This window comes from Myotis daubentonii, chromosome 15 (assembly GCF_963259705.1).
Source record: "Myotis daubentonii chromosome 15, mMyoDau2.1, whole genome shotgun sequence".
Lineage (NCBI taxonomy): Eukaryota > Metazoa > Chordata > Mammalia > Chiroptera > Vespertilionidae > Myotis > Myotis daubentonii.
The window spans coordinates 28,495,869-28,518,532 of record NC_081854.1 but is presented as its reverse complement, the minus strand read 5'-3'; the positions used below and the strand labels follow the sequence as shown (position 1 = coordinate 28,518,532).

Below are 22,664 nucleotides of genomic sequence, written 5' to 3'. Positions count from 1 at the left end.
AGTGTAGTCCAGACCCGGGTGACCCCAGTGCTTGGAGCACCTGACACAGCAAGCACAGAAGGCCTTGTGCTCCCTGAAACCAGAAGTTCCCTATTTTTTAAAAATCAGGTAAACCAAGGGTAAGCCAGCTGATGCAAGCAAGGGGTCTCCTTCCACCCAAGAACTCCTGATGGTTCAGAATCTGAAACTAAGTGTAAAATGTCAGAGAAAAAAGGAAGAAGAGCTGAACAAAAAGAAATATAATTAAGTTTCAATCAACAACAGCCCTGGGGTGTGTGGCTCAGCTGGTTGGTCATCGTCTGGTGCACTGAAAGGTTGCCAGTTCGATTCCTGTCAGGGCACATGCCCCAGCTGTGGGCTCGATCCCCAGTAGGAGGCAGCCGAGCCATGTCTCACTCTCACAGTAATGAGTCTCTCCCTCTCCCTTCCACTCTCTCTAAAAATCCATAAAATTTTTTTAAAACATTTTAACAACAGATACAGTGAAAAATTAAGGTGAAGCTATATCTAAGTATGAAGCACAGAGAAATGAAAAGCGTGGACAGGAAGTTGAGAGAAGAAACAGGAGAAAGCTTGAATCAGTGAATGGGGTAAAGTGAATTCAAAGAGGAGCAGAGAGGTTTCACAGAATCGACAAACTGAGCCTTCAAATTGAGCCCAGTTCTAGAAAAATAAAAGCATACCCAGATAAAAACATTATAGTGGGAAGAAAAGTGAAACAAATTTAAGCTGCTGAATTTAAAAGATTAATTACAAAATTAGGACAATCAGCACAACAGCAGCATCTCATGAGAAATCATTTTTTCAGTGATGAGGGAAGTGGGCTTCAGATTAAAGTTCTCTATAGCGAAGCTATCATTCAAGACTATTGACAAAATAAATGCACTTTTAGATAAACAACAGCTAGGAGACATACTCTTTTTCAATACTCATTGGGAACTATTAAAAAGTCTACAACAAACAAAAAGCTGAACTCAGAAGTTACTGGTAGAAGAAGCAATGCTAAGGAAACTGCAGTAAAGCATGTTGTATGTACGTAAGTATTGGATTTTTCATTTTTGTTCTGATGAACTCCTTTGGAGGAATGGGTTTATAAAAAGGTGTAGCTGATACACTAGCTAATATGCCAGGCAAAGCCTTCGCAAGAGGGAAGAGGATTGAGATACTGAGATTCTATTAGGTGTTCATGCGTAATTTTAAGGGTAATTGCTGAAAGAATCTATAGTAATAAAAGCTTAATATGCTAATTAGACTGGACGTCCTTCCGGACAAAGGGGGGCTGCGAGGGAAGCCAGGTTCTGGTGCCAGTGGCAGCCGGTGCCGGCAGCGGGGGAAGGAAGGCCTACTCTAGTAAAATATAACTTCCAAGTCAGCAGAAGAAAAACAGAATTAAGATAATTTGACAGGAGAACCAAGATGGCGGCATAGGTTAACGCCGGAGTTTGCTGCTTTGAACAACTACTTCAAAAGTGAAACCAAAAAACAGAAGGGACATCACCCAGAACCACAGTAACGCTGGCTGAGTGGAAGTCCTACAACTAGGAGGAAAGAGAAATGCACACGGACACTCAGAGGAGGCGCAGTGCTGAAGTCAAATTCTGAGGTGCGGAGTGCGCGGAGCGGAGCGGGCTGGCGGCGGAGGGCGCGATTGGCGTTTTCAATCGGGAGGGAGTTGCAGACTCTGAGCTCCAGATCCGGGCAAGTCTTTAGGGACCCAGTCCCGGGAGAAGCGGGACTGTCTGGCTTCGGTCAGAGCGAGTGCAGCTTTCTCTCCAAGCTTTGCAGCGGGTGCTGGGACTCAGAGAGGCAGAGCCCCTGGGGACAGGACTGAGAGCCGCCATAACTGCTCTCTCCGGCCCACCCTGTTGATCCTGTGCGACCCGCCCCGCCCAAGCCCTGCACAGAGGCATTTGCAGGATAGCCTCAGGCAAAGGCTAGATTAGCACCTCCCTAGAGGACAGAAGTTCTCTCACTGCTGACACAGCTGATTCTCATAGCCACTTGGCCTGGAGGTCAAACCCTCCCTGGAATTAGCTACAACAATCAAGATTTAACTATAAGACTTCGAACAAAGACCACTAGGGGTTACACCAAGGAAGCATAACAAAATGCGGAGACAAAGAAACAGGACAAAATTGTCAATGGAAGATATAGAGTTCAGAACCACACTTTTAAGGTCTCTCAAGAACTGTTTAGAAGCTGCCGATAAACTTAATGAGATCTACACGAAAACTAATAAGACCCTCGATCTTATATTGGGGAACCAACTAGAAATTAAGCATACACGGACTGAAATAACGAATATTATACAGACGCCCGACAGCAGACCAGAGGAGCGCAAGAATCAAGTCAATGATTTGAAATGCGAGGAAGCAAAAAACACCCAACCGGAAAAGCAAAATGAAAAAAGAATCCAAAAATGCGAGGATAGTGTAAGGAGCCTCTGGGACAGCTTCAAGCGTACCAACATCAGAATTATAGGGGTGCCAGAAGATGAGAGAGAGCAAGATATTGAAAACCTATTTGAAGAAATAATGACAGAAAACTTCCCCCACCTGGTGAAAGAAATGGACTTACAGGTCCAAGAAGCGTGGAGAACCCCAAACAAAAGGAATCCAAAGAGGACCACACCAAGACACATCATAATTAAAATGCCAAGAGCAAAAGATAAAGAGAGAATCTTAAAAACAGCAAGAGAAAGACAGTCAGTTACCTATAAGGGAATACCCATACGACTGTCAGCTGATTTCTCAACAGAAACTTTGCAGGCCAGAAGGGAGTGGCAAGAAATATTCAAAGTGATGAATACCAAGAACCTACAACCAAGATTACTTTATCCAGCAAAGCTATCATTCAGAATTGAAGGTCAGATAAAGAGCTTCACAGATAAGGAAAAGCTAAAGGAGTTCATCACCACCAAACCAGGATTATATGAAATGCTGAAAGGTATCCTTTAAGAAGAGGAAGAGGAAGAAAAAGGTAAAGATACAAATTATGGACAACAAATATGCATCTATCAACAAGTGAGTCTAAGAATCAAGTGAATAAATAATCTGATGAACAGAATGAACTGTTGATTATAATAGAATCAGGGACATAGAAAGGGAATGGACTGACTATTCTTGGGGGGGAAAGGGGTGTGGGAGATGTGGGAAGAGACTGGACAAAAATCGTGCACCTATGGATGAGGACAGTGGGTGGGGAGTGAGGGCGGAGGGTGGGGCGGGAACTGGGAGGAGGGGAGTTATGGGGGGAAAAAAAAAAGAGGAACAAATGTAACAATCTGAACAATAAAGATTTAATTAAAAAAAAAGATAATTTGACAGGTAATAAATAAGGATAAAAATTTCTTTTTAAAAAAATATATTTTTATTTCAGAGAGGAAGGGAGAGGGAGAGAGAGAGAGAAGCATCAATGATGAGAGAGAATCACTGATTGGCTGCCTCCTGCACGCCCCCTACTGAGGATCGAGCCTGCAACCCAGGCCTGTGCACTTGACAGAAATCGAACCCAGGGCCCTTCAGTCCACAGGCCAATGCTCTATTCACGGAGCCAGCGAGGGCAGGATAAGATTTTCTTTAAAAAAAGAAAATGCAGAGGATTATGTTAGAAGTTAATCCTGCTGTATCAGTCATTACATTGAATGTGATCAGGTTCACTTTGCCGACTAGAGACCCTGAGGTAGGATTTGTTGAAACAGCCCTATGACACGGACGTTGATGATGAAAGGGATGGGACATGTTAGCAGAAACAGCAGCCTAAAGACGGCTCATTGAATGATATCAATATCAGACAAAAGAGCATTTAAGGCAAAAAGAAGGAGAATTCAGCCCTAACTGGTTTGGCTCAGTGGACAGAGCATCAGCCTGCAGACTCAAGGGTCCCAGGTTCGATTCTGGTCAAGGGCATGTACCTTGGTTGCGGGCACATTCCTGGTAGGGAGTGTGCAGGAGGCAGCTGATCGATGTTTCTAACTCTCTATCACTCTCCCTTCCTCTCTGTAAAAAATTAATAAAATATATTTTTTAAAAAAGGAGAATTCATACTGAAAAAGGGGACAAACTACCAAGGAGATATATATAATTTTTAAAAATGTAAAAATCAAATCCACTATGAAAGTAGGAGATTTCAGTAAGCCACAAGGGAAGTCTTAAAATTTATGAAGAAGTGATAGCATAAAGATCACATATTCTAACTACAACGCAATAAAATTAGAAGTCAGGAATACAAAGGCCAAAAGGGACCATCTATTTAAAACTCCATATTTGACCTTTAAAAAGATATAAACATGGTATTAATCCCCAGAACAAGTCAGTGAAAGTGGGAGGAAAGGAGTTGCTAGGTGGAGGCGGGAGACTCAGACTCAAGATGGTGCTGTAAATTCTTTAAATTCCATTGGTTCTACACCCAGCCAGTGTGGCTCAGTGGTTGAGTGTCAACCCATGCACCAAGAGGTCAATGGTTCAATTCCTGGTCAGAGCACATGTGTGGGTTGGGGGCTTGATCCCTGCCAGGAGGCATGCAGGAAGCAGCTGATCAATGTTTCTCTCTCATTGATGTTCCTCTCTCTCTTCCCCTCTCCCTTCTCTCTCTAAAATCAATAAAAACATATTTACTAGTAAATTCCATCAGTTCCCTAAAAATCAATATGGGAATTTCATGCATTCAAAATGCAAGCAGGACTTTTGGGACTGGACAATATTATTGTAAGTGCATCTGGAATGCTAAACAGGCAAAGAGAAGTCTGACATGGGAGCACTAGTCCTGCCAGATTTAGCATCACTGGGGCTGTGGAATGTATGGATGATAATAGCACAGGAAAAGACCTATCAGTGAAACAAAGTGAATCAAGTACATTGGGGATGATCCTGGTGGCATTTCAGACCAGTAGGGAAAGGTGGACTACTCAATAAACACTGGGACAACAGGTAAAGGTTTGAGGGTGGGATGGAAAGTGAGATTTATGCCTCACATCCAAATACGTTCCAGATTGATCAATAAAATGCTAGAAGAAAATATAGGTGGGTGTTCTTGAAAGGAGAGGAAGGTTTGTCCATGTGAGATAGAAAACTGAGAAACCAGTAAGCAAAGATCTTAGATTTGACCCCATAAAAATTATATCCAACATAATCCAGGATAGCATAAGTCCCTGTCCCACCCCCAATCTGCACAGGTACAGAACTGTACAAAGTTCACTCAAAATGGATCATATACCTAAATATATTCATTTAGATCAGCGGTTCTCAACCTGTGGGTCGAGACCCCTTTGGGGGTCTAACAACCCTTTCACAGGGGTCGCCTAAGACCATCAGAAAACACATATATAATTACATATTGTTTTGGTGATTAATCACTATGCTTTAATTATGTTCAATTTGTAACAATGAAAATACATCCTGCATATCAGATATTTACATTACATTTCATAACAGAAGCAAAATTACAGTTATGAAGTAGCAACGAAAATAATTTTATGGTTGGGGGTCACCACAACATGAGAAACTGTATTAAAGGGTTGCAGCATTAGGAAGGTTGAGAACCACTGGTTTAGATGAAATGTCTGGAAAATCAAAGTTATAGACACAGAGGCAGATCACTGGTTACCTAGAGCTGGAGGTGGGAGTGGGGATTACCTACAGCTAGGCATGAGGGAAGTTTTTGGGATGATAGAAATGTTCTAGAATTGCCTTGTGATGTTGTTTGCGTAGCTTTATAAACTTACTAAAATCATTGAATTGTGCAATCACAAAGTGAATTTTATGCTATTTACGCCTCAATAGAGCTATTAAAATTGTGTTTCTATGTACTAGCAATAAACAAACAGAAACTGAATTGTTTTACAGTAAAAACAATGCAATGGACTCTGGCTAGTGTGGTTCAGTTGGTTGATCGTGGTTCCTTGCACCAAACGGCTGCCAATTGGATTCCTGGTCAGGACACATGCCTGTTTGCAGGTTCAGTCCCCTGTCCGGGTGCGTTTGGGAGGCATCTGATTGATGTTTCTCTCTCCCTCCCTCTCCCTCCCTTTCCCTTCATCTCTGTCTAAAATAAATAAAAACATATGAAAACATATAATGGCATCAAAAATATGAAATATTTTGAGTTAAGTCTGAAAAAATATGTGCAAAAACTGTATACTGAAAACTACTAAAAACATTTTTAAAATAGATTTTTATTTATTTCAGAGAGAAAGGGAGAGGGAGAGATAGAAACATCAGTGGTGAGAGAGAATCATTGATTGGCTGACTCCTGCACGCCCCCCATTGGGGATCAAGCCTGCAACTCAGGCATGTGCTCTGACTGGAAATATAACCATGACCTCCTGGTTCATAGGTCTATACTCAACCACTGAGCCACACTGTCCAGGCAAAAAACATTTTTGAAAGAAATTAAGAGTGACCTCAAAAAACAGAGACACAGTCCATGCCCATAGATCGGAAGAATCAATACTTTTAAAATGGCCATCCTCTCCAAAATGATCTATAGGTTCAAAGATTCAAAGTAGTCCTGATCAAAATCCCGGAAGGCTTTTTAAAATAAAGAATTGAATAAGCTGACTCTAAAATTCACATAGAAATGCAAAGAATCTAAAATAGCCAGAACACCTTTGAAGATGTAAAGTTGCAGGATCAGACTGCCTGTACTTTGATACAGCTTTAGAAAATGATGTTGTGGTATGTATTTCATTTATTTAAGTATCCAAGTGTTTAACCTTTGGCAATTTCACATTCGGAAAGATATCCACTCAGAATGCTAGACAACTGGGCAAAGGCATGTTCAAGAATGCCCCCTGCGACATATAGATGGCCAGTAGACATATGAAAAGATGCTCAACATCACTAGTCATCAGAGAAATGCAAACCACAATGAGATATCACCTCACACATGTCAGAATAGCTGTCATCATAAAAATCAACAAGTGTTGGCAGGGATGTGGAGACAAGGGCACCCTTGTACCTGTTGGTGGGAATACAAATTGGTGCAGCCAGTATGGAAAACAGCATGGAGGTTCCTCATAAAATTAAAAATAGAACTACAATATGACCCAGCAATCCCACTTCTGGGTATTTGTTTGAAGAAGTCCAAACACTAATTCAAAAAGATATACACATCCCTACGTTCACTTCAGCATTATTTACAATAGCCAAGATATGGAAGCAACCTAAGTGTCCGTTGACAGATGAACGGATAAAGACGTGTTACATACACGAGGTGGAATATGACTTGGCCATAAAAAAGAATGAAGGCCCTGGTCGGTTTGGCTCAGTGGATAGAGTGTCGGCCTGCGGACTGAAGGGTCCCAGGTTCGATTCCGATCAGGGGCATGTGCCTTGGTTGTGGGCACATCCCCAGTGGCAGGTGTGCAGGAGGCGGCTGGTCGATGCTTCTCTCTCATTGATGTTTCTAACTCTCTATCCCTCTCCCATCCTCTCTGTAAAAAATCAATAAAATATATATTTTTTTAAAAAAAGGATGAAATCTTACCATCCTAGAAGGTATTATGCTGAGTGGAACAAGTCTGACAGAGAAAGACAAGTACCATGTGACTTCATTTATATGTGGATTCTAAAGAGCAAAATAAGTAAAACAAAAATAGACTGATAGATAAAGAGAACAAAGTGATGGGTGCCAGATGGGAGGGGGTTGGGAGGTGGAAGGAAAAGGTGAAGGGATTAAGAAGTACACATTGGTAGTTACAAAATAGTCCCGGATGTAAAGTACAGCATAGGAAATATAGTCAATAATTTTGTAATAGCCCTGACCAGTTTGGCTCAGTGGATAGAGCGTCGGCCTGCAGACTCAAGGGTCCCAGGTTCAATTCCGGTCAAGAGCATGTACCTCGGTTGCGGGCACATACCCAGTGGGGAGTGTGCAGGAGGCAGCTGATCAATGTTTCTCTCTCATCGATGTTTCTGACTCTCTTTATCCCTCTCCCTTCCTCTCTGTAAAAAAAATCAATAAAATATATTTTAAAAAATAATTTTGTAATAGCTATGTGTGGTACCAGGTGGGTACTAGACTTATTGGGAATCGCTTTATAAGTTATATAAATGTCAAACCACTATGTATATCTGAAACTAATATAACATTGAATGCCAATTGTAACTGAACTTTTTTTTGATTAAAAAAAAAAAAAAGAATTCCCCACAGCAGTGCTTATGAGAACAACCCCCACCTAGGCCATGAGTGGAGCCCTGCAAAGTGATGCTAATCATAAAGTAGAATACAGCACAGCTGATAACTGTCTCTAGACCAGGAGGGTCAAGAAGGTTGGCCAGGCTTTTCATGCAAATAATAACCACTGTTTGCTTTCATGCTACAAAAATGGAGTTGAAATCTAAAATATTCACTGTCTGGTCCTTTACGGAAAAGTTTGCCAATCTCTGTTCTAGATTGTGTGTATATTAACAGAGACAATGGAATCCCAGCAACAACACAGAGTGGTGCCTGGTACGCGGTGCCTTGTTGTGTTGTCTTTTGTGCTTTTAAATCAATGCAGCAGATCCAAACAACAGCAGCCTCCTGAGCACCACACCCTCTGTCTGAGGAACAGCAGCTGTACGTGAAACCTCCCTCCACCAGCCAGAAGAGCTACCACAGCTGTGAACAGCACACACCAGAGGAGCTGCTGCCAACTGAGAAGCAGCTGCTACCGCAACTGCCCGAAGAGCAACCACAGCCCAAGGAGTCACTGCCACCAAGGGAGCAGCCACTGAACGACTCAACGTCTAGATATGTCAGTGAGATCAAACATGGGTAGACAAAGAACCCCCAAAGGAAAGAAAAAGAGGACTCGCCAGAAAAGCAGCTAAGTGATACAGAGGCATGCAACATGACCAAAAAGAATTCAGAATAAGGGTCCTAGAGTTCATAAACTGGACGGAGGAAAAAAATCAATAACATATGCAAAAAGCTAGAAGAAACAGATGAAAAAATCAACAACTTAAGTAAGACCCAATAAGAAATGAAGAGTGATATAGCTGCAATAAAAAACACCATTGAAAGTATCAACAGTAGACTAGGAGAAGCGGAGGACCGAATTAGTGAATTAGAAAACAAGGAAGCAAAACACACCCAAAATGTACTGCAATTGGAGAAAAAAATTAAAAGACAGGAGGAGAGCCTAAGGGAGCTTTGGGACAACATGAAACGAAACAACATATGAATAATACGGGTGCCAGAACAACAGAAAGAGGAACAAGGATTAGAAAACCTACTCGAAGAAATAATATCAGAAAACTTCCCTGAGGTGGGGAAGAAAAAAGTCACACAAGCCCAGAGAGTCCCAAACAAGGTGAACCCGAAAAGACCCACACCAAGACACATCATAATTACCATGGCAAATGTTCAGGACAAAGAGAGAATCTTACAAGCTGCAAGAGAGAGACGGAAAGTTACATACAAGGGATCTCCCATTAGATTATCAAATGACTTCTCAACAGAAACACATCAGGCCAGAAAAGAATGGACGGAAATTTACAAAGTGATGCAAAGCAAAGGACTGAATCCAAGAATACTCTATCCAGCAAGGCTATCATTCAGAATTGAAGGGGAAATAAGAAGCTTCACAGACAAAAAAAGACTAAGGGAGTTTATCACCACCAAGCCAGCAATGCAAGAAATGCTAAAGGGACTGGTGTAAAAAGAAGAAATAAAAAGCTCAGAAAGAAAACAGCCACACAAAAAAAGAAATGGCTACAAACAAGTACCTTTCAATAATAACTTTAAACGTAAACGGACTAAATGCTCCAACCAAAAGACATCGAGTGGCTGAATGGATAAAAAAAACATGACCCATATACATCTGCTGTCTACAAGAGACCCACCTCATTAGAAGGGACTCACACAGACTGAAAGTGAGGGATAGAAAAATATCTTTCAGGCAAATGGAAAGGAAAAGAAAGCTGGGGTAGCAATACTTATATCGGACAAAATAGACCTCAAAGTGAAGGCCATAACAAGAGATAAGGCCACTTCATAATACTAAAGGGATCAATACAACAAGAAGATATAACTCTGGTAAACATATATGCACCCAATGCAGGAGCACGCAAATTCATAAAAAAACTCCTGGAAGATATCAAAGGAGAGATCGACAACAATACAATCATAGTAGGGGACTTAAATACACCACTGACATCACTGGATAAGTCCGCTAGACAAACAATCAGCAAAGATACAGCAATCCTAAATGACTCACTAGATCAGATGGACTTAATAGACATCTTCAGAACACTAAACCCCAAAGCCAGGGAATATACATTCTACTCAAATGCTCATAAGACATATTCAAAAATAGACCATATATTAGGACACAAGCAAAGTATCCCCAAATTCAAGAAGATTGAAATCATAAAAAGCATCTTTGCAGACCACGATGGCATAATATTAGAAATAAACTACAATAAAAACAACCCAAAATACTCAAACACCTGGAAGCTGAATAGCATGCTATTAAATATTGATTGGGTTACCAATGAGATCAAAGAAGAAATTAAAAACATCCTGGAAACTAATGACAACGAAAACACAACAATCCAAAACTTATGGGACACAATGAAAGCAGTCCTGAGAGGGAAGTTTATAGCTCTACAGGCCTATCTCAAAAAACAAGAAAAAATGGTAGTAAATCATCTAACTCTACGACTCAAAGAATTAGAAAGAGAGCAACAAGAAAACCCCAGAGTGAACAGAAGGAAGGAGATAATAAAGATTAGAGCAGAAATAAATGACATAGAGACCAAAAAAACAATACAGAAAATCAATGAAACTAAGAGCTGGTTCTTTGAAAGGATAAACAAGATTGACAAACCTCTAGCCAGACTCACCAAGAAGCAAAGAGAGAGGACCCAAATAAACAAAATCAGAAATGATAGAGGCGAAATAACAACAGACCCCACAGAAATACAAATGATTGTTAAAAAATACTATGGACAGCTCTACTCTAACAAACTAGACAACCTGGAGGAAATGGACAAATTCCTAGAAAAATACAACATTCCAAAACTCAATCAGGAAGAATCTAAAAATCTCAACAGGCCAATAACTATGGAAGAAATTGAAGCAGTCATCAAAAAGCTTCCATCAAACAAAAGCCCAGGACCAGACGGCTTCACAGGGGAGTTTTACCAAACATTCAAGGAAGAACTAAAACCTATCCTCCTCAGACTACTACAAAAAATTCAAGAGGAAGGAACACTTCCAAGCTCATTCTATGAAGCCAGCATCACCCTAATACCAAAACCAGGTAAAGACAACACAATGAAAGAGAATTACAGGCCAATATCCCTCATGAACATAGATGCCAAAATCCTCAACAAAATCTTAGCAAATCGGATCCAGCAGTACATCAGAAAGATCATACACCATGACCAAGTAGGATTTATCCCAGGGATGCAAGGATGGTACAATATCCGCAAATCAATAAACGTGATACATCACATAAACAAATTGAAAGAAAAAAACCACATGGTCATATCAATTGATGCAGAAAAAGCATTTGACAAAATTCAACACCCATTTTTGATAAAAACTCTCAGTAAGGTGGGAGTAGAAGGATCATACCTCAACATAATAAAAGCCATATATGACAGGCCCACAGCCAGCATCATACTCAATGGACAAAAACTAACACCATTTCCCCTAAGAACAGGAACAAGACAGGGATGCCCCCTCTCACCACTCCTGTTCAACATAGTACTGGAAGTGTTAGCCATTGCAATTAGGCAAGAAGAAGAAATAAAAGGCATCCAAATTGGAAAAGAGGAAGTAAAACTGTACTTATTTGCAGACGACATGATATTATACATACAAAACCCTAGAGACTCCATCAAAAAGCTACTAGACTTAATACATGAATTTGGCAATGTAGCAGGATACAAAATTAACCCCAAGAAATCTGAGGCATTTCTATACACCAATAGTGAACTTTCAGAAAGAGAGATTATAAAAACAACCCCGTTTACCATCGCACGAAAAAAATTAAGCTACCTAAGAATAAACTTAACTAAAGAGGTAAAAGACCTCTACTCAGAAAACTACAGGACGTTGAAAAAAGATATAGAGGAAGACATAAACAGATGGAAGAACATACTGTGTTCATGGATTGGTAGAATCAACATCATCAAAATGTCCATACTACCCAAAGCAATCTATAAATTCAACGCACTTCCCATTAAAATACCAACGGCATACTTCATAGATCTAGAACGAACTCTCCAAAAATTCATCTGGAATAAAAAAAGACCCCGAATAGCTGCAGCAATCCTGAAAAAGAACAAAGTAGGTGGGATCTCAATACCAGATATCAAGTTGTATTACAAAGCCACTGTTCTCAAAACTGCCTGGTACTGGCACAAGAATAGGCATATAGATCAATGGAATAGAATAGAGAGCCCAGAAATCGGCCCGAACCAATATGCTCAATTAATATTTGACAAAGGAGCAAGAACATACAATGGAGCCAAGATAGTCTCTTCAATAAATGGTGTTGGGAAAATTGGACGGATATATGCAAGAAAATGAAACTAGACCACCAACTTACACCATACACAAAAATAAACTCAAATTGGATAAAGGACTTAAATGTACGACAGGAAACCATAAAAATTCTAGAAGAATCCAAAGGCCACAAAATCTCAGACATATGCCGAAGCAATTTCTTCACTGATACAGCTCCTAGGGCACTTGAAACTAAAGAGAAAATGAACAAATGGGACTACATCAAAATAAAAAACTTCTGCACAGCAAAAGAAACCATCAACAAAACAACGAGAAAACCCACTGTGTGGGAAAACATATTTGCCAATGTCATATCTGATAAGGGCCTAATCTCCAAAATTTATAGGGAACTCATACAACTTAACAAAAGGAAGATAAACAATCCAATCAAAAAATGGGCAAAGGACCTAAATAGACACCTTTCAAAAGAGGACATTCAGAAAGCCAAGAGACATATGAAAACATGCTCAAAGTCACTAATCATCCGAGAGATGCAAATCAAAACAACAATGAGGTACCATCTCACACCTGTCAGACTGGCTATCATCAACAAATCAACAAACGACAAGTGCTGGAGAGGATGTGGAGAAAAAGGAACACTTGTGCACTGCTGGTGGGAATGCAGACTGGTGCAGCCACTATGGAAGACAGTATGGAGTTTCCTCAAAAAACTGAAAATGGAACTCCCATTTGACCCTGTGATCCCACTTCTAGGAATATATCCCAAGAAACCAGAAACACCAATCAGAAAGGATATATGCACCCCTATGTTCATAGCAGCACAATTCACCATAGCTAAGATCTGGAAACAGCCTAAGTGCCCATCAGTAGATGAATGGATTAGAAAACTGTGGTACATCTACACGATGGAATACTATGCTGCTCTAAAAAGGAAGGAACTCTTACCATTTGCAACAGCATGGATGGAACTGGAGAGCATTATGCTAAGTGAAATAAGCCAGTCAATGAAGGAAAAATACCACATGATCTCACTCATTCATGGATAATAGAGACCATTATAAACTTTTGAACAATAATAGATACAGAGGCAGAGCTGCCTCAAACAGATTGTCAAACTGCAGCGGGAAGGCCGGGGAGGGTTGGGGGGCAGGAGGTATGGGGTAAGAGATCAACCAAAGGACTTGTATGCATGCATATAAGCATAACCAATGGACATAGGACACTGGGGGATAGGGGAGGCTAGGGGACTGTCTAGGGGTGGGGGGGGGGGAATGGACACATATGTAATACCCTTTGTAACACTTTAAGCAATAAAATTAATTAATTAATTAATTAATTAATTAATTTTTTAAAAAAACAAACAGAGACAATGATCAAGAAATATCATTGGGTGAATAAAAGGACAAAGTAGAAAGTACTGCATGTGAACCAAAGCCTCTCTCGCCTGTGTCACCAGACTGCCTGATGCTGGAGTTGGCAGCGTTGTTACCCCCAAAGGAGAACCTAGGGCCTCTCTTCGGTGGGGCCAGCCACGTCCAGGGCCAGCGTGCAGGCCTGTCCATGCTTTTCGCTCCCTTCCCTGGACGTCAGGTTTCCTGCCGTGGGGGGTTAGCCTGCAGAGCCCGAAGGAAGTAGCCCTGAGGCTGGCATCCTCCTGTGCAGTCGGCTCTGGTGCCCTTGACCCGGGGGTGAGTGTGGGCTCACCTACCTGCCAGCGGTGAAGCAGGTCCCGTTAGCAGCACCGATGGTGGAAAATGCCACAAAGAGTGGAACCACCCACGAGGCTGGATAGAGAACACGGTCACCGAACGTCTAGTGAGAGAAGTGAGATTGAGACCTGAGGGTCTTGCATGACCCCTGAGAACCATGGGTCCCAAGAAAGCTGCTGTGTTGTCCCAGAGGCCTGGCCCCCACGCCCAGGAGAGCAGCCTCTGACCCCTCCCAGAGAGGAAAGGCCGGGAACCACTGCGGAGGCGATCAACGGGGCCTCTTCTCCTCTCAGAGCATCTCAGCGCCTACGGATGGCGACAGAAGTCTCTCCTCCACCTCGCCGTCATGATTCTCAGTCATCTCCGTCTCGTTTGGACACTGTGGCCTCTCAATTCCTTGGCCCCCACATTCAGAGTGACTTGTTCTCCCTCGAACTCCAAACTCCGCCGCCGGGTGAACTCATCATAACCAAGACTGCTTCCCCCTGCTCCCACCCTCGTCACCTCATTGTCTGTTCCTAGTTGGTTTCCTGTCCTACCCCAACTCCAAGAGGCCTCCAGCACATGGACCCACCTGCCTTTTCCACTGTCCCTCACACCCACTTTGTCCTCCCCTCCTCACCTGGTCTAAAGTCCGCATTGCATTATTATAACTCCCTCCCGCAGGGACTCCCTTGCATTTTTCTCTCCCTCCTACTTGTCTGTCATAACCCCAGCCTGCCCCCAGGCCACTGGTGTGCTGGGAAAGGGGACCTCCCAGCCCCCCTTTGGCCTCAGGGGGGTGTTTGGGGCTGCCCTAACCTGTTCACTCTCCCGTCTCCTGGCCAATCATTTCCCTGCCCTGGGAGGTCTTTGGCTTGAGCGTCTCCCCTTCCCACAGAACGCAGCACCCTCCCACGGAGACCGCACTCACCACGGCCACCGCCTGCGACTGCAGGAGCTCGGTCGCTGTCATCACGGTGAAGTAGGACACGTTCATGAGGATGTAGCACCCTGTCACCAGCGGGATCCCGATGATGATAGCCAGGGGCAGGTTTCTGTGAGGGGCAGGGCCCCGGGGACCCAGAGTCAGACCAGAGCATCCCTTGAGAGACTCACAAGCCTGTGGATCTTGTCCAGTCTTTTCTCTGCCTGCTCCCTGTGGTGGGCTGGGACATGGCGGCCCCTCCGGAGCCCCACCCAGCAGGGCACTCGTGAAACAGCGCAGCCCCAGCGGCCCATGTGACATCTTCAAACGAGAAAGACTCTCCCCCTGACTCCCAGGCAGTCAAGTGGAATTGTTCATAGAGTTCTCCCTTCCTATCAGCAGTCATCCCACCACCCCAAACCACACCACACCAAACGCTATGAGTGGAAACGAGCGTATAGGAAACCGTTCCGTGTCTGGCAGGGGCCTGGGATAGTGGGAGGAAGCGGTTCCCCTTTGCTTGGGAGAAGAGAAAAGTGCTTGCCTGCCCACTGTCTCCTGTCCTGACTCGGTTTTCTCACCTGAAAGGGTTTCTGAGTTCCTCTGTGATGTAATTGAGTTGATTCCTAGAAAGAGAAAAGTCACATGAGCATCATACTTTGCTGAGGTTGTGAAAACCAAGTGGTAAGTGTTGGCTGGTTCAAGACCCTCCACCGCAGGAGGGAACCCCCGGGAATCTGTGGTAACTTCCTTCAGAGGAAGCCCCGGCGATGCCCGCTGCAGAGGTCTGCACCCCCATCGGTTGGAAGTCTTTGCCCTCCATGGGAATCACGTGACTTTTCAAGAATTATTGGCGGTATCCCCAAGGTGCTTTGAAAAAATGGAGAATTCTTTGAGAAGAGAATGGAGGCTGCAGATGCTGTGCACGAGGGAAAGGCCACATCATGGACGGCCACGCCATGGACGGCCACGCTTCTTCCTTGAAGGACATAAGCAGACTCTCAGCGACCAAACCTCGATTTTCAAGGGGGAAATAGGAGTGCTGCTGAAATCCTCGCGTGTCGCGTCCTGGGCGCCCTGACTGTCTGCGGATGGGCTGAGCTGTATGTTTCCGCGGAAGCTTCTGGCCCCGGGGCCTCACCATTGCCTGCTCACAGGCCACTCCAGGGGCTGGGGCCGCAAGAGGGACTGGGAAAGGGGCACGTGTCTCTGGGGTCCGAGGAGAACCGAAGGGTGAGGGGCGGGGTGCTTAACAAAATGGAGATGTGACGGTGAGTTTTAGGGTCCCACCAAACCCCAGAAGCCATTGCTTTCCATGCCTGAAGAACCCACACCCAGACGCGCTGCCTTTCGTGCCTTACCATCCGTCGTACGCCCAGAGTCCATTATAAAATGCCAGACTGATGGCTCCCACGGACAGCTTTGTGCCCTCAAAAGAATTCTCAAAGTTCTTTGTATTTCCTGTAATGAAGCCAGACAGTAAATAGTGGGTATCAGCCGACCAGAGTGGAACTTTGCATCATCTCCATGTGCAAGACTTATGACCTGAGGTTATTAAACTCTGAGAAGCTGGGAAACGGGCGATCCTGTTGAGCTTTTGCCTTAGAGATCTGCCCAGCAGAAGACCTCGGGGTGAAAAGGAGGCCTGTGCTCGTGGCGCCCCATCCCTCCCGCTGAAGGTCACCTTGAGCCAGGAGGACAAGTCCGCTGATGATGATGATGGCCACGATCACCAGCTTGGCCGCTGTGAACACGTTCTGGACGTAGCTGCCCAGCCGCACGCTCAGCGCATTCACCGTAGTGATGACCACTGGGGAGGGGGCAACATTCTGTGTCGGGGGCTCAACGTCTCCTCTGTTCTAAAGGCCCTGGAAGGAGGCTTCTTTCTAACCTCCCAGCCTCCCCTTTGGAATCTGAGGGCGAGGGAGCAGCAGCCCGGCTCCCCAAGCGCTGCCCTGCGCACAGCCAGTGGCACCCCCTCGCCAACAGCTCTCACGTGGGACGAGCAGGGATGGCAAAGCGTGACAGGCTCTTTGCCCCGCTTCTCACCTCCCTCCAGGCCCCTTCTGGACATGTAGGACCTGAGACCAGAGTGTCCCCACCTCGTCTGTGCCAGGTCTTCTCTGACCCCTGCCCAAGGTTTCAGACTTGGGTACTCACAGATGGCAGCGGCAGCCAGGCACTTAACCACCGCTACAGGAGGCTGGCAGCCCGCGTAGAAGGGCGCAGAGGCGTACTCAGCAAAGCTGAGGCAGATGATGGCAAAGGAGGACGGCTTTATGATGAACAAGCTGGTCCAGGAAAAGAGGTAGGCAGGGATGGGGCCGAAGGCCTCCATCAGGTAAGGGTATTCGCCCCCTGACTTGGTGATCATCGTGCCAAGCTCTGCAAAGCACAGAGCACCTGGAACACAGAGCGGAGGAGACCCAGACCCCTGGTGAGGCGTGGCCCAGTTCAGAGCCCTCCTTCCCTCTGGGGGCCATGCTCACAGGGCCCAACCTAGTCCCCTCTCATCCGACTAAGCTGAGTTCTGGCCATTGGATGTTTCGGCGCAGCCTGATTTACACCTACTGCGCGCCAGCATTGAAAGGGACCCAGCGGCAGCAAGGCCGGGGAACAGGATCATGCTCAGATAGCCCAGCCCCACATTCACCAGGAGACTCGGCCAGGGAGCGGCATCTTTGTTACCCAGTGTTGCAAGAATCCCACACGCCGCCCATATGATGAGACAGGGCCCCACGGCTTCCGTGTTGCTGAGCACAGACTTGGGGGAAATGAAGATCCCGGAGCCGATGATGGTGCCCACGATAATGCAGATGCCGCTGAGCAGGCCCACCTTGGGTGTGGAGGAAGGAGAGAGTTAGTCCTGCACCAGATCCAGCTCAGGTGGCCAGCACAGCCCCTCCCTGCCTCCCTTGGGTGCGGCCAGCACAGCCCCAAGGAAGCCCTCTCCCAGGCGCTTTCACCGGTGCTGCTGCAGGAGTCACACCAGGGTGCTGCTCCTGGGGCTTTGCTCACACTAAGTCCATTAATCCCCACAACAGCCTCACGAGTCAGGAATATTGTATCATACCCATTCTACAGAAGAGAAAATGGAGGCACAGAAAGGCAGACCTGGTACAAGTCCCATACACCAGCACTGCCCTTGCTGCCTGATGCTCAAGGCTGATTTAGCAAACGATCCCCAACGAGAAAGGCTCTAGGTACTGAGAAGTACAAATTGGCAGTTAGTTACAAAATAGTCATGGGGATGTAAAGTACGGCATAGGGATCTATATATATAAAAGCCTAAGCGACCAAATGACCAGCCGACCAGTCAACCGGCTGACACTGGTCGCTATGCCACGCACTGACTACCAGGGGCAGACACTCAATGCAGGAGCTGCCCCCTGGTGGTCAGTGCGCTCCCACAGCGGGAGCGCGGCTCAGCTGACCGGCTGGTCTTGGTGGCCCACCAGCCCAGCGGCAGCCACTCACTCCCTCAGTAGTCCTGCAGGTCCAATCTCTAGAGAGCAGGCCAGGCACCGACAGACTTGCACCGCTGGCCCAATCCCGACAGCTCCTCCAGCCTCCTGTAAGTCGGCCTTGAGCACCTGGGCCGCTTCCCCTCCCTAGACACTCCACAAGGAAGAAATATAAAAGCAGCTGCCAGGTGGCTCCCGACAACCGGTGCGAACATCAGCCGGATGGATCCAGACCAGCAAGGGCGTCCCACTGGCCATCTGGTGGGCTGATCGCATCGCGCCACCCCCGCCTCCCCCCGCCTCAGGACAGCTGCCAAATGCAGGACTCATGGCTGGTGAGTACCAGTGTGGCGGCGCGAGCCCGAGGCAGGCACAGCAGGGCCGGGATGGGCGGGAGCAGCAGACAGGAGCAGCAGGCAGCATTGGACTCTGGGTTTCTGCCCAATGCCCACAGGCCAACCCCAAGGGACCCCACCTGTGCACGATTTGTGCACCAGGCCTCTAGTCTAGTCAATAATATTGTAATAACTATGTACAGTGCCAGGTGGGTACCAGATTATTGTGGGGACCACTTTGTAAATTACATAAATATCTAACCACTATGCTGAACGTCAGAAACTGATATAAAATAATATTGAATGTCCGCTATAATTAGCAAATTTATTTTTAAAAGGAAGGCTCTAGCCCTAGCTGATTTGGCTCAGTGGATAGAGTGTCGGCCTGCGGACTGGAGGGTCCCAGGTTTGATTTGGATCAAGGGCACATGCCCAGGTTGTGGGCTCAACCCCCAGTAAGGGGCATGCAGGAGGCAGCTGATCAATAATTCTCTCACATCATTGATGTTTCTATCTCTCTCTCCCTCACCCTTCCTCTCTGAAATCAATAAAAACATATTTTAAAAATATAAAAAAGGAAGGCTCTAGGGACATGCCTGTTCCCTGGGCAGAGCAGAACGAAGCTTTTCCCTCGGAGCTAATAGGGAAATCAGAGCTTGGGGGCCCGGCCAGGGCGTCACAGGGTCGGGTGGGAGGTGAGCAATGGAGGCTCCAGGGGCAGAAACACTGGGGGCTGTGAAATTTCTGAGGCCATTTGATAAGGTATGTGCTTCCTACCAAGACCCAGCTCAGACACGGTGCACACCGATGGGTTCCATCCCTGTGAGGCTCCAGAACAGGCAGAACGAATCCGCAATCCACGGGGCTAGAGCTGGGGGCGGGGTCTGAGGGGCCAGGGGGAGCTCTGTGGGGGGGTCGTTTGTCAGAAGCCAGCAAACTGAACACTGAGGATCTATGCATTTCACTGTGTGTTAATCATACATGAGTCAAGTAAGAAAACACTATTTTAAGGAGGACAGTGTCCGATTCAGGCCCCTACTTTGAGCGTCTGCCCTCAGAAGCCACCGGCCTGACTTCTGGAGCCCGAGGTGACCATGCTGTGCTTGTCTGGGCAGAGGGAGTGCTTCCAGTTAGAGCCCAGAGAACACAGCTCCCAGCAGGGCACACACCACTGCAGGAGGGTCCCAGGGAGCAGGGTCAGCTTCTGCTGTGGCCTCAGTCTCAGCTTCCCTCCTGTGATGCGGGGCTGGCTCACCCACGCCGGGGGCCTCCAGAACCCTCCTGCTGAGGTCTGCAATCACCCCACGTGCCTGAGCCAGGACTGGCCTGGGTGAGCTCAGTTGTGCTCTTTTTATGAACAAGGCTGTTGCTGCCTGTCAGCAGACTCCTGGGGACCCAAGGTCCCAGGCCAACCCCCAGTCAGTCCAAGCCACCCCTTGTCAATCCCCAGATGCCTCCTCCCTCTGTCCCCTGTGCTTCCAGGAGTGGGCGCCTCCGCCCAGAGCTCAGCCCACTCGTCCTGCTGTCCTGCTCTGGAAGCCATGGGGATCTTGCTCCGGGCCCCCATTCCTCGTCCTAGGAGCCTGCAGCCTGTTCCTCCCCTTGCACCCCCTGTAGCTCCATCCACCTGGGACTAGCGCTGCTCCCTGATCAGTGTAGAGCGCCTGGCTCCTTTTTGCCTCTACTCCCATCTCCCCCACCCCCACCCCACAATGCCAGCCCGATCTTACACAAGCTCTGGGCCCCCCAAGGCTGCAGATACCTCCAAGTCCAGCCCTTACTGTATTCCAATTCAGAGGGCTCACCTATGGCACACCCATGTCAGGCTCACCACCCAGCCAGACTCACTAAGCAGGAGTGGGAGGTTCTTAGCACTGGATCTAGGGGGACAGATATTTGGTGAAGACGCTACAGGGGGGGGACTCAAACATCACAAGGGCCTCTCTGACCGTCCCCGAAGAGGCCACGGGGCTGAGCAAACACCAGCTCCTCCAGGCTTGCCCAGTGCACACGTATTAACAAGAATATGCTGAGCTCACTGGCGAGAAGGAAGGAAGTTAAGTGCAACATTATGTTCCTTCAGAGATGTACTGTACAAACCAGAGGTCAGGGGCACTTCCCCGCCTGCTCCCCAGAACCACGCCCCGCCGGCTTGAGAGGCCTGCTCAGCACTGCCTTACTTACCTCCTTCTGGAGACTCGTGGTCTTGGGTTCATTACTCTGGATGGACTTCTGATCCTCTCTCCTTTTTCTCGGGCTCGTCTCCATCGTTTCCTCCTGCCAGGTCTAAGAGGCTGCAAGGAGGGCGTGTGCCTGATTCAGCAAATGCCCAGCAGATGGGCGCCCGCGGGAGCTCGGCGACTGGGGTGTGGGGACTGACTCCAAAAGCAGATTGAGCTGCTGTCTCAGGAAAGTGCGGGTGTGGGCCCCTCAGGGATAGTGCTCAGGCCCCCGAGGAACAGGTTTCCACGCGTGTGCGCAGCCCTCGGCACAGGCTCCGCTGTTTTCTAACTCCCTGCCAGGCGCCTGCACCTCTGGGCTCCTGATCCTCAGCAACGACACGCTTGGAAAGTCATTCTAGCTCCATGTAAAAAGGAGCACTGTGTTTACTAGTAGATATGGGGTCTACTCAGTAGAACCACATTCAAGGAAGGAACGTTTTTCTCAGAATTACTTCCCACGTGAAGGCCCCTCGCACATAATAGACCCACCACGCAGGTGTCTTTCACTGAAGGATGTGAGGAACGAAAGACATGCTGAGGAAATGGGCTTGAGGCTTCACTCGTGGCTGGCCCTGTCCTGTCCCCTTTCTGTAAATACAGTCCCTCCCAGTCAGTGTGAGGACAGCGGCGAGCCCGCCCACCACCCGTCGGCCTTACCTTCTCGACTCTGCAGAGCCCGTGTGATGCGTGCCTGTGTCTACACAGTCGTGCCCCAGGAATGGCCATGTCTTGTGGCCAGAGGTGGAGGAAGCCAGAAGGTACAGAGGTCGACAAGGGTAATAATTAAACACTTTTTTTTTTTTTAAGAAATGAAGTTTGGGTACACCACACCAAAAGGGGAGAGCCAGGCAAGCCAGTTTCTCTCAGACATGTTTTTGTTTTGTTCATTTGTGTCTAGATCAACTTTTTTCCCTTAACTAGATTCCCCCAAATCAGCTACATCCTGTAAGAAGAAATCTCTGTAAAGACTGGAACCAGAAGAAATAAACTTTGGAACCAACTCTTTTATTACCTTAATAGGCTGTATTTACAACTCCAGTCAGGCAGCGCGGAGCTTGTAACTCGCCTGTCAGGGCAGATATAACTCACCCAGGGGCCTTGTTCTGACCAAGCTGGTGGGAGGGGGGCGAGTCCTTCCCATGTTTGCCAGGGGCTGCGTTTTAGCCCCACCTGGGACTCTGAGAGAGTTGGGCACATGTGGACTCAGCAGTGCAGCTTCCTACAGGTCCCAGCCCCACCTGCACCCCCACCTGCACCCGCACCTGCACCCGCTCGCTGGTTCAATCGATGGTGCCGCAGTTAAAGTGGCCCGTGTTCACCACTGTGGCCTGTAAGAGGTGCACAAGACGTCATTGGCTTCACCCTCACTTACCTAATGGGGAAACTGAGGCCCTGAGAGGGAAAGAAGCATGTGGAGGCCACAGGGCTCGGGCCCCCCACCCAGAGGTCTGGCTCTCTCAGGGGGCAGAGGTGCCCCAGCGGTGCCTCCAGCTGGGGGCAGACCCACCCCTTCCCGGTGGCAGCTCTAATCCCTGATCTCGGATAAGGCCTTCCCGTGGGGTGGG

General features: G+C 46.9%; 1 protein-coding gene across 1 annotated transcript in view; it reads right to left on the bottom strand.

The window, feature by feature from the left end:
• The window catches only part of SLC7A9 (solute carrier family 7 member 9), a 28,031-nt gene extending 6,166 nt beyond the window's left edge, over window positions 1-21,865 (bottom strand). Inside the window, exons 1-9 of the mRNA XM_059667019.1 lie at window positions 21,757-21,865; window positions 21,062-21,171; window positions 17,767-17,914; window positions 17,239-17,481; window positions 16,763-16,888; window positions 16,440-16,539; window positions 15,660-15,704; window positions 15,085-15,208; window positions 14,171-14,274 (exon numbers count right to left, since the gene is read on the bottom strand). Coding sequence (XP_059523002.1) covers window positions 14,171-14,274; window positions 15,085-15,208; window positions 15,660-15,704; window positions 16,440-16,539; window positions 16,763-16,888; window positions 17,239-17,481; window positions 17,767-17,914; window positions 21,062-21,145 — 974 coding nt within the window. The 5' untranslated portion in view covers window positions 21,146-21,171; window positions 21,757-21,865. The remainder of the gene's footprint in view (window positions 1-14,170; window positions 14,275-15,084; window positions 15,209-15,659; window positions 15,705-16,439; window positions 16,540-16,762; window positions 16,889-17,238; window positions 17,482-17,766; window positions 17,915-21,061; window positions 21,172-21,756) is intronic.
• Between the last annotated feature and the right edge of the window lie 799 nt (window positions 21,866-22,664).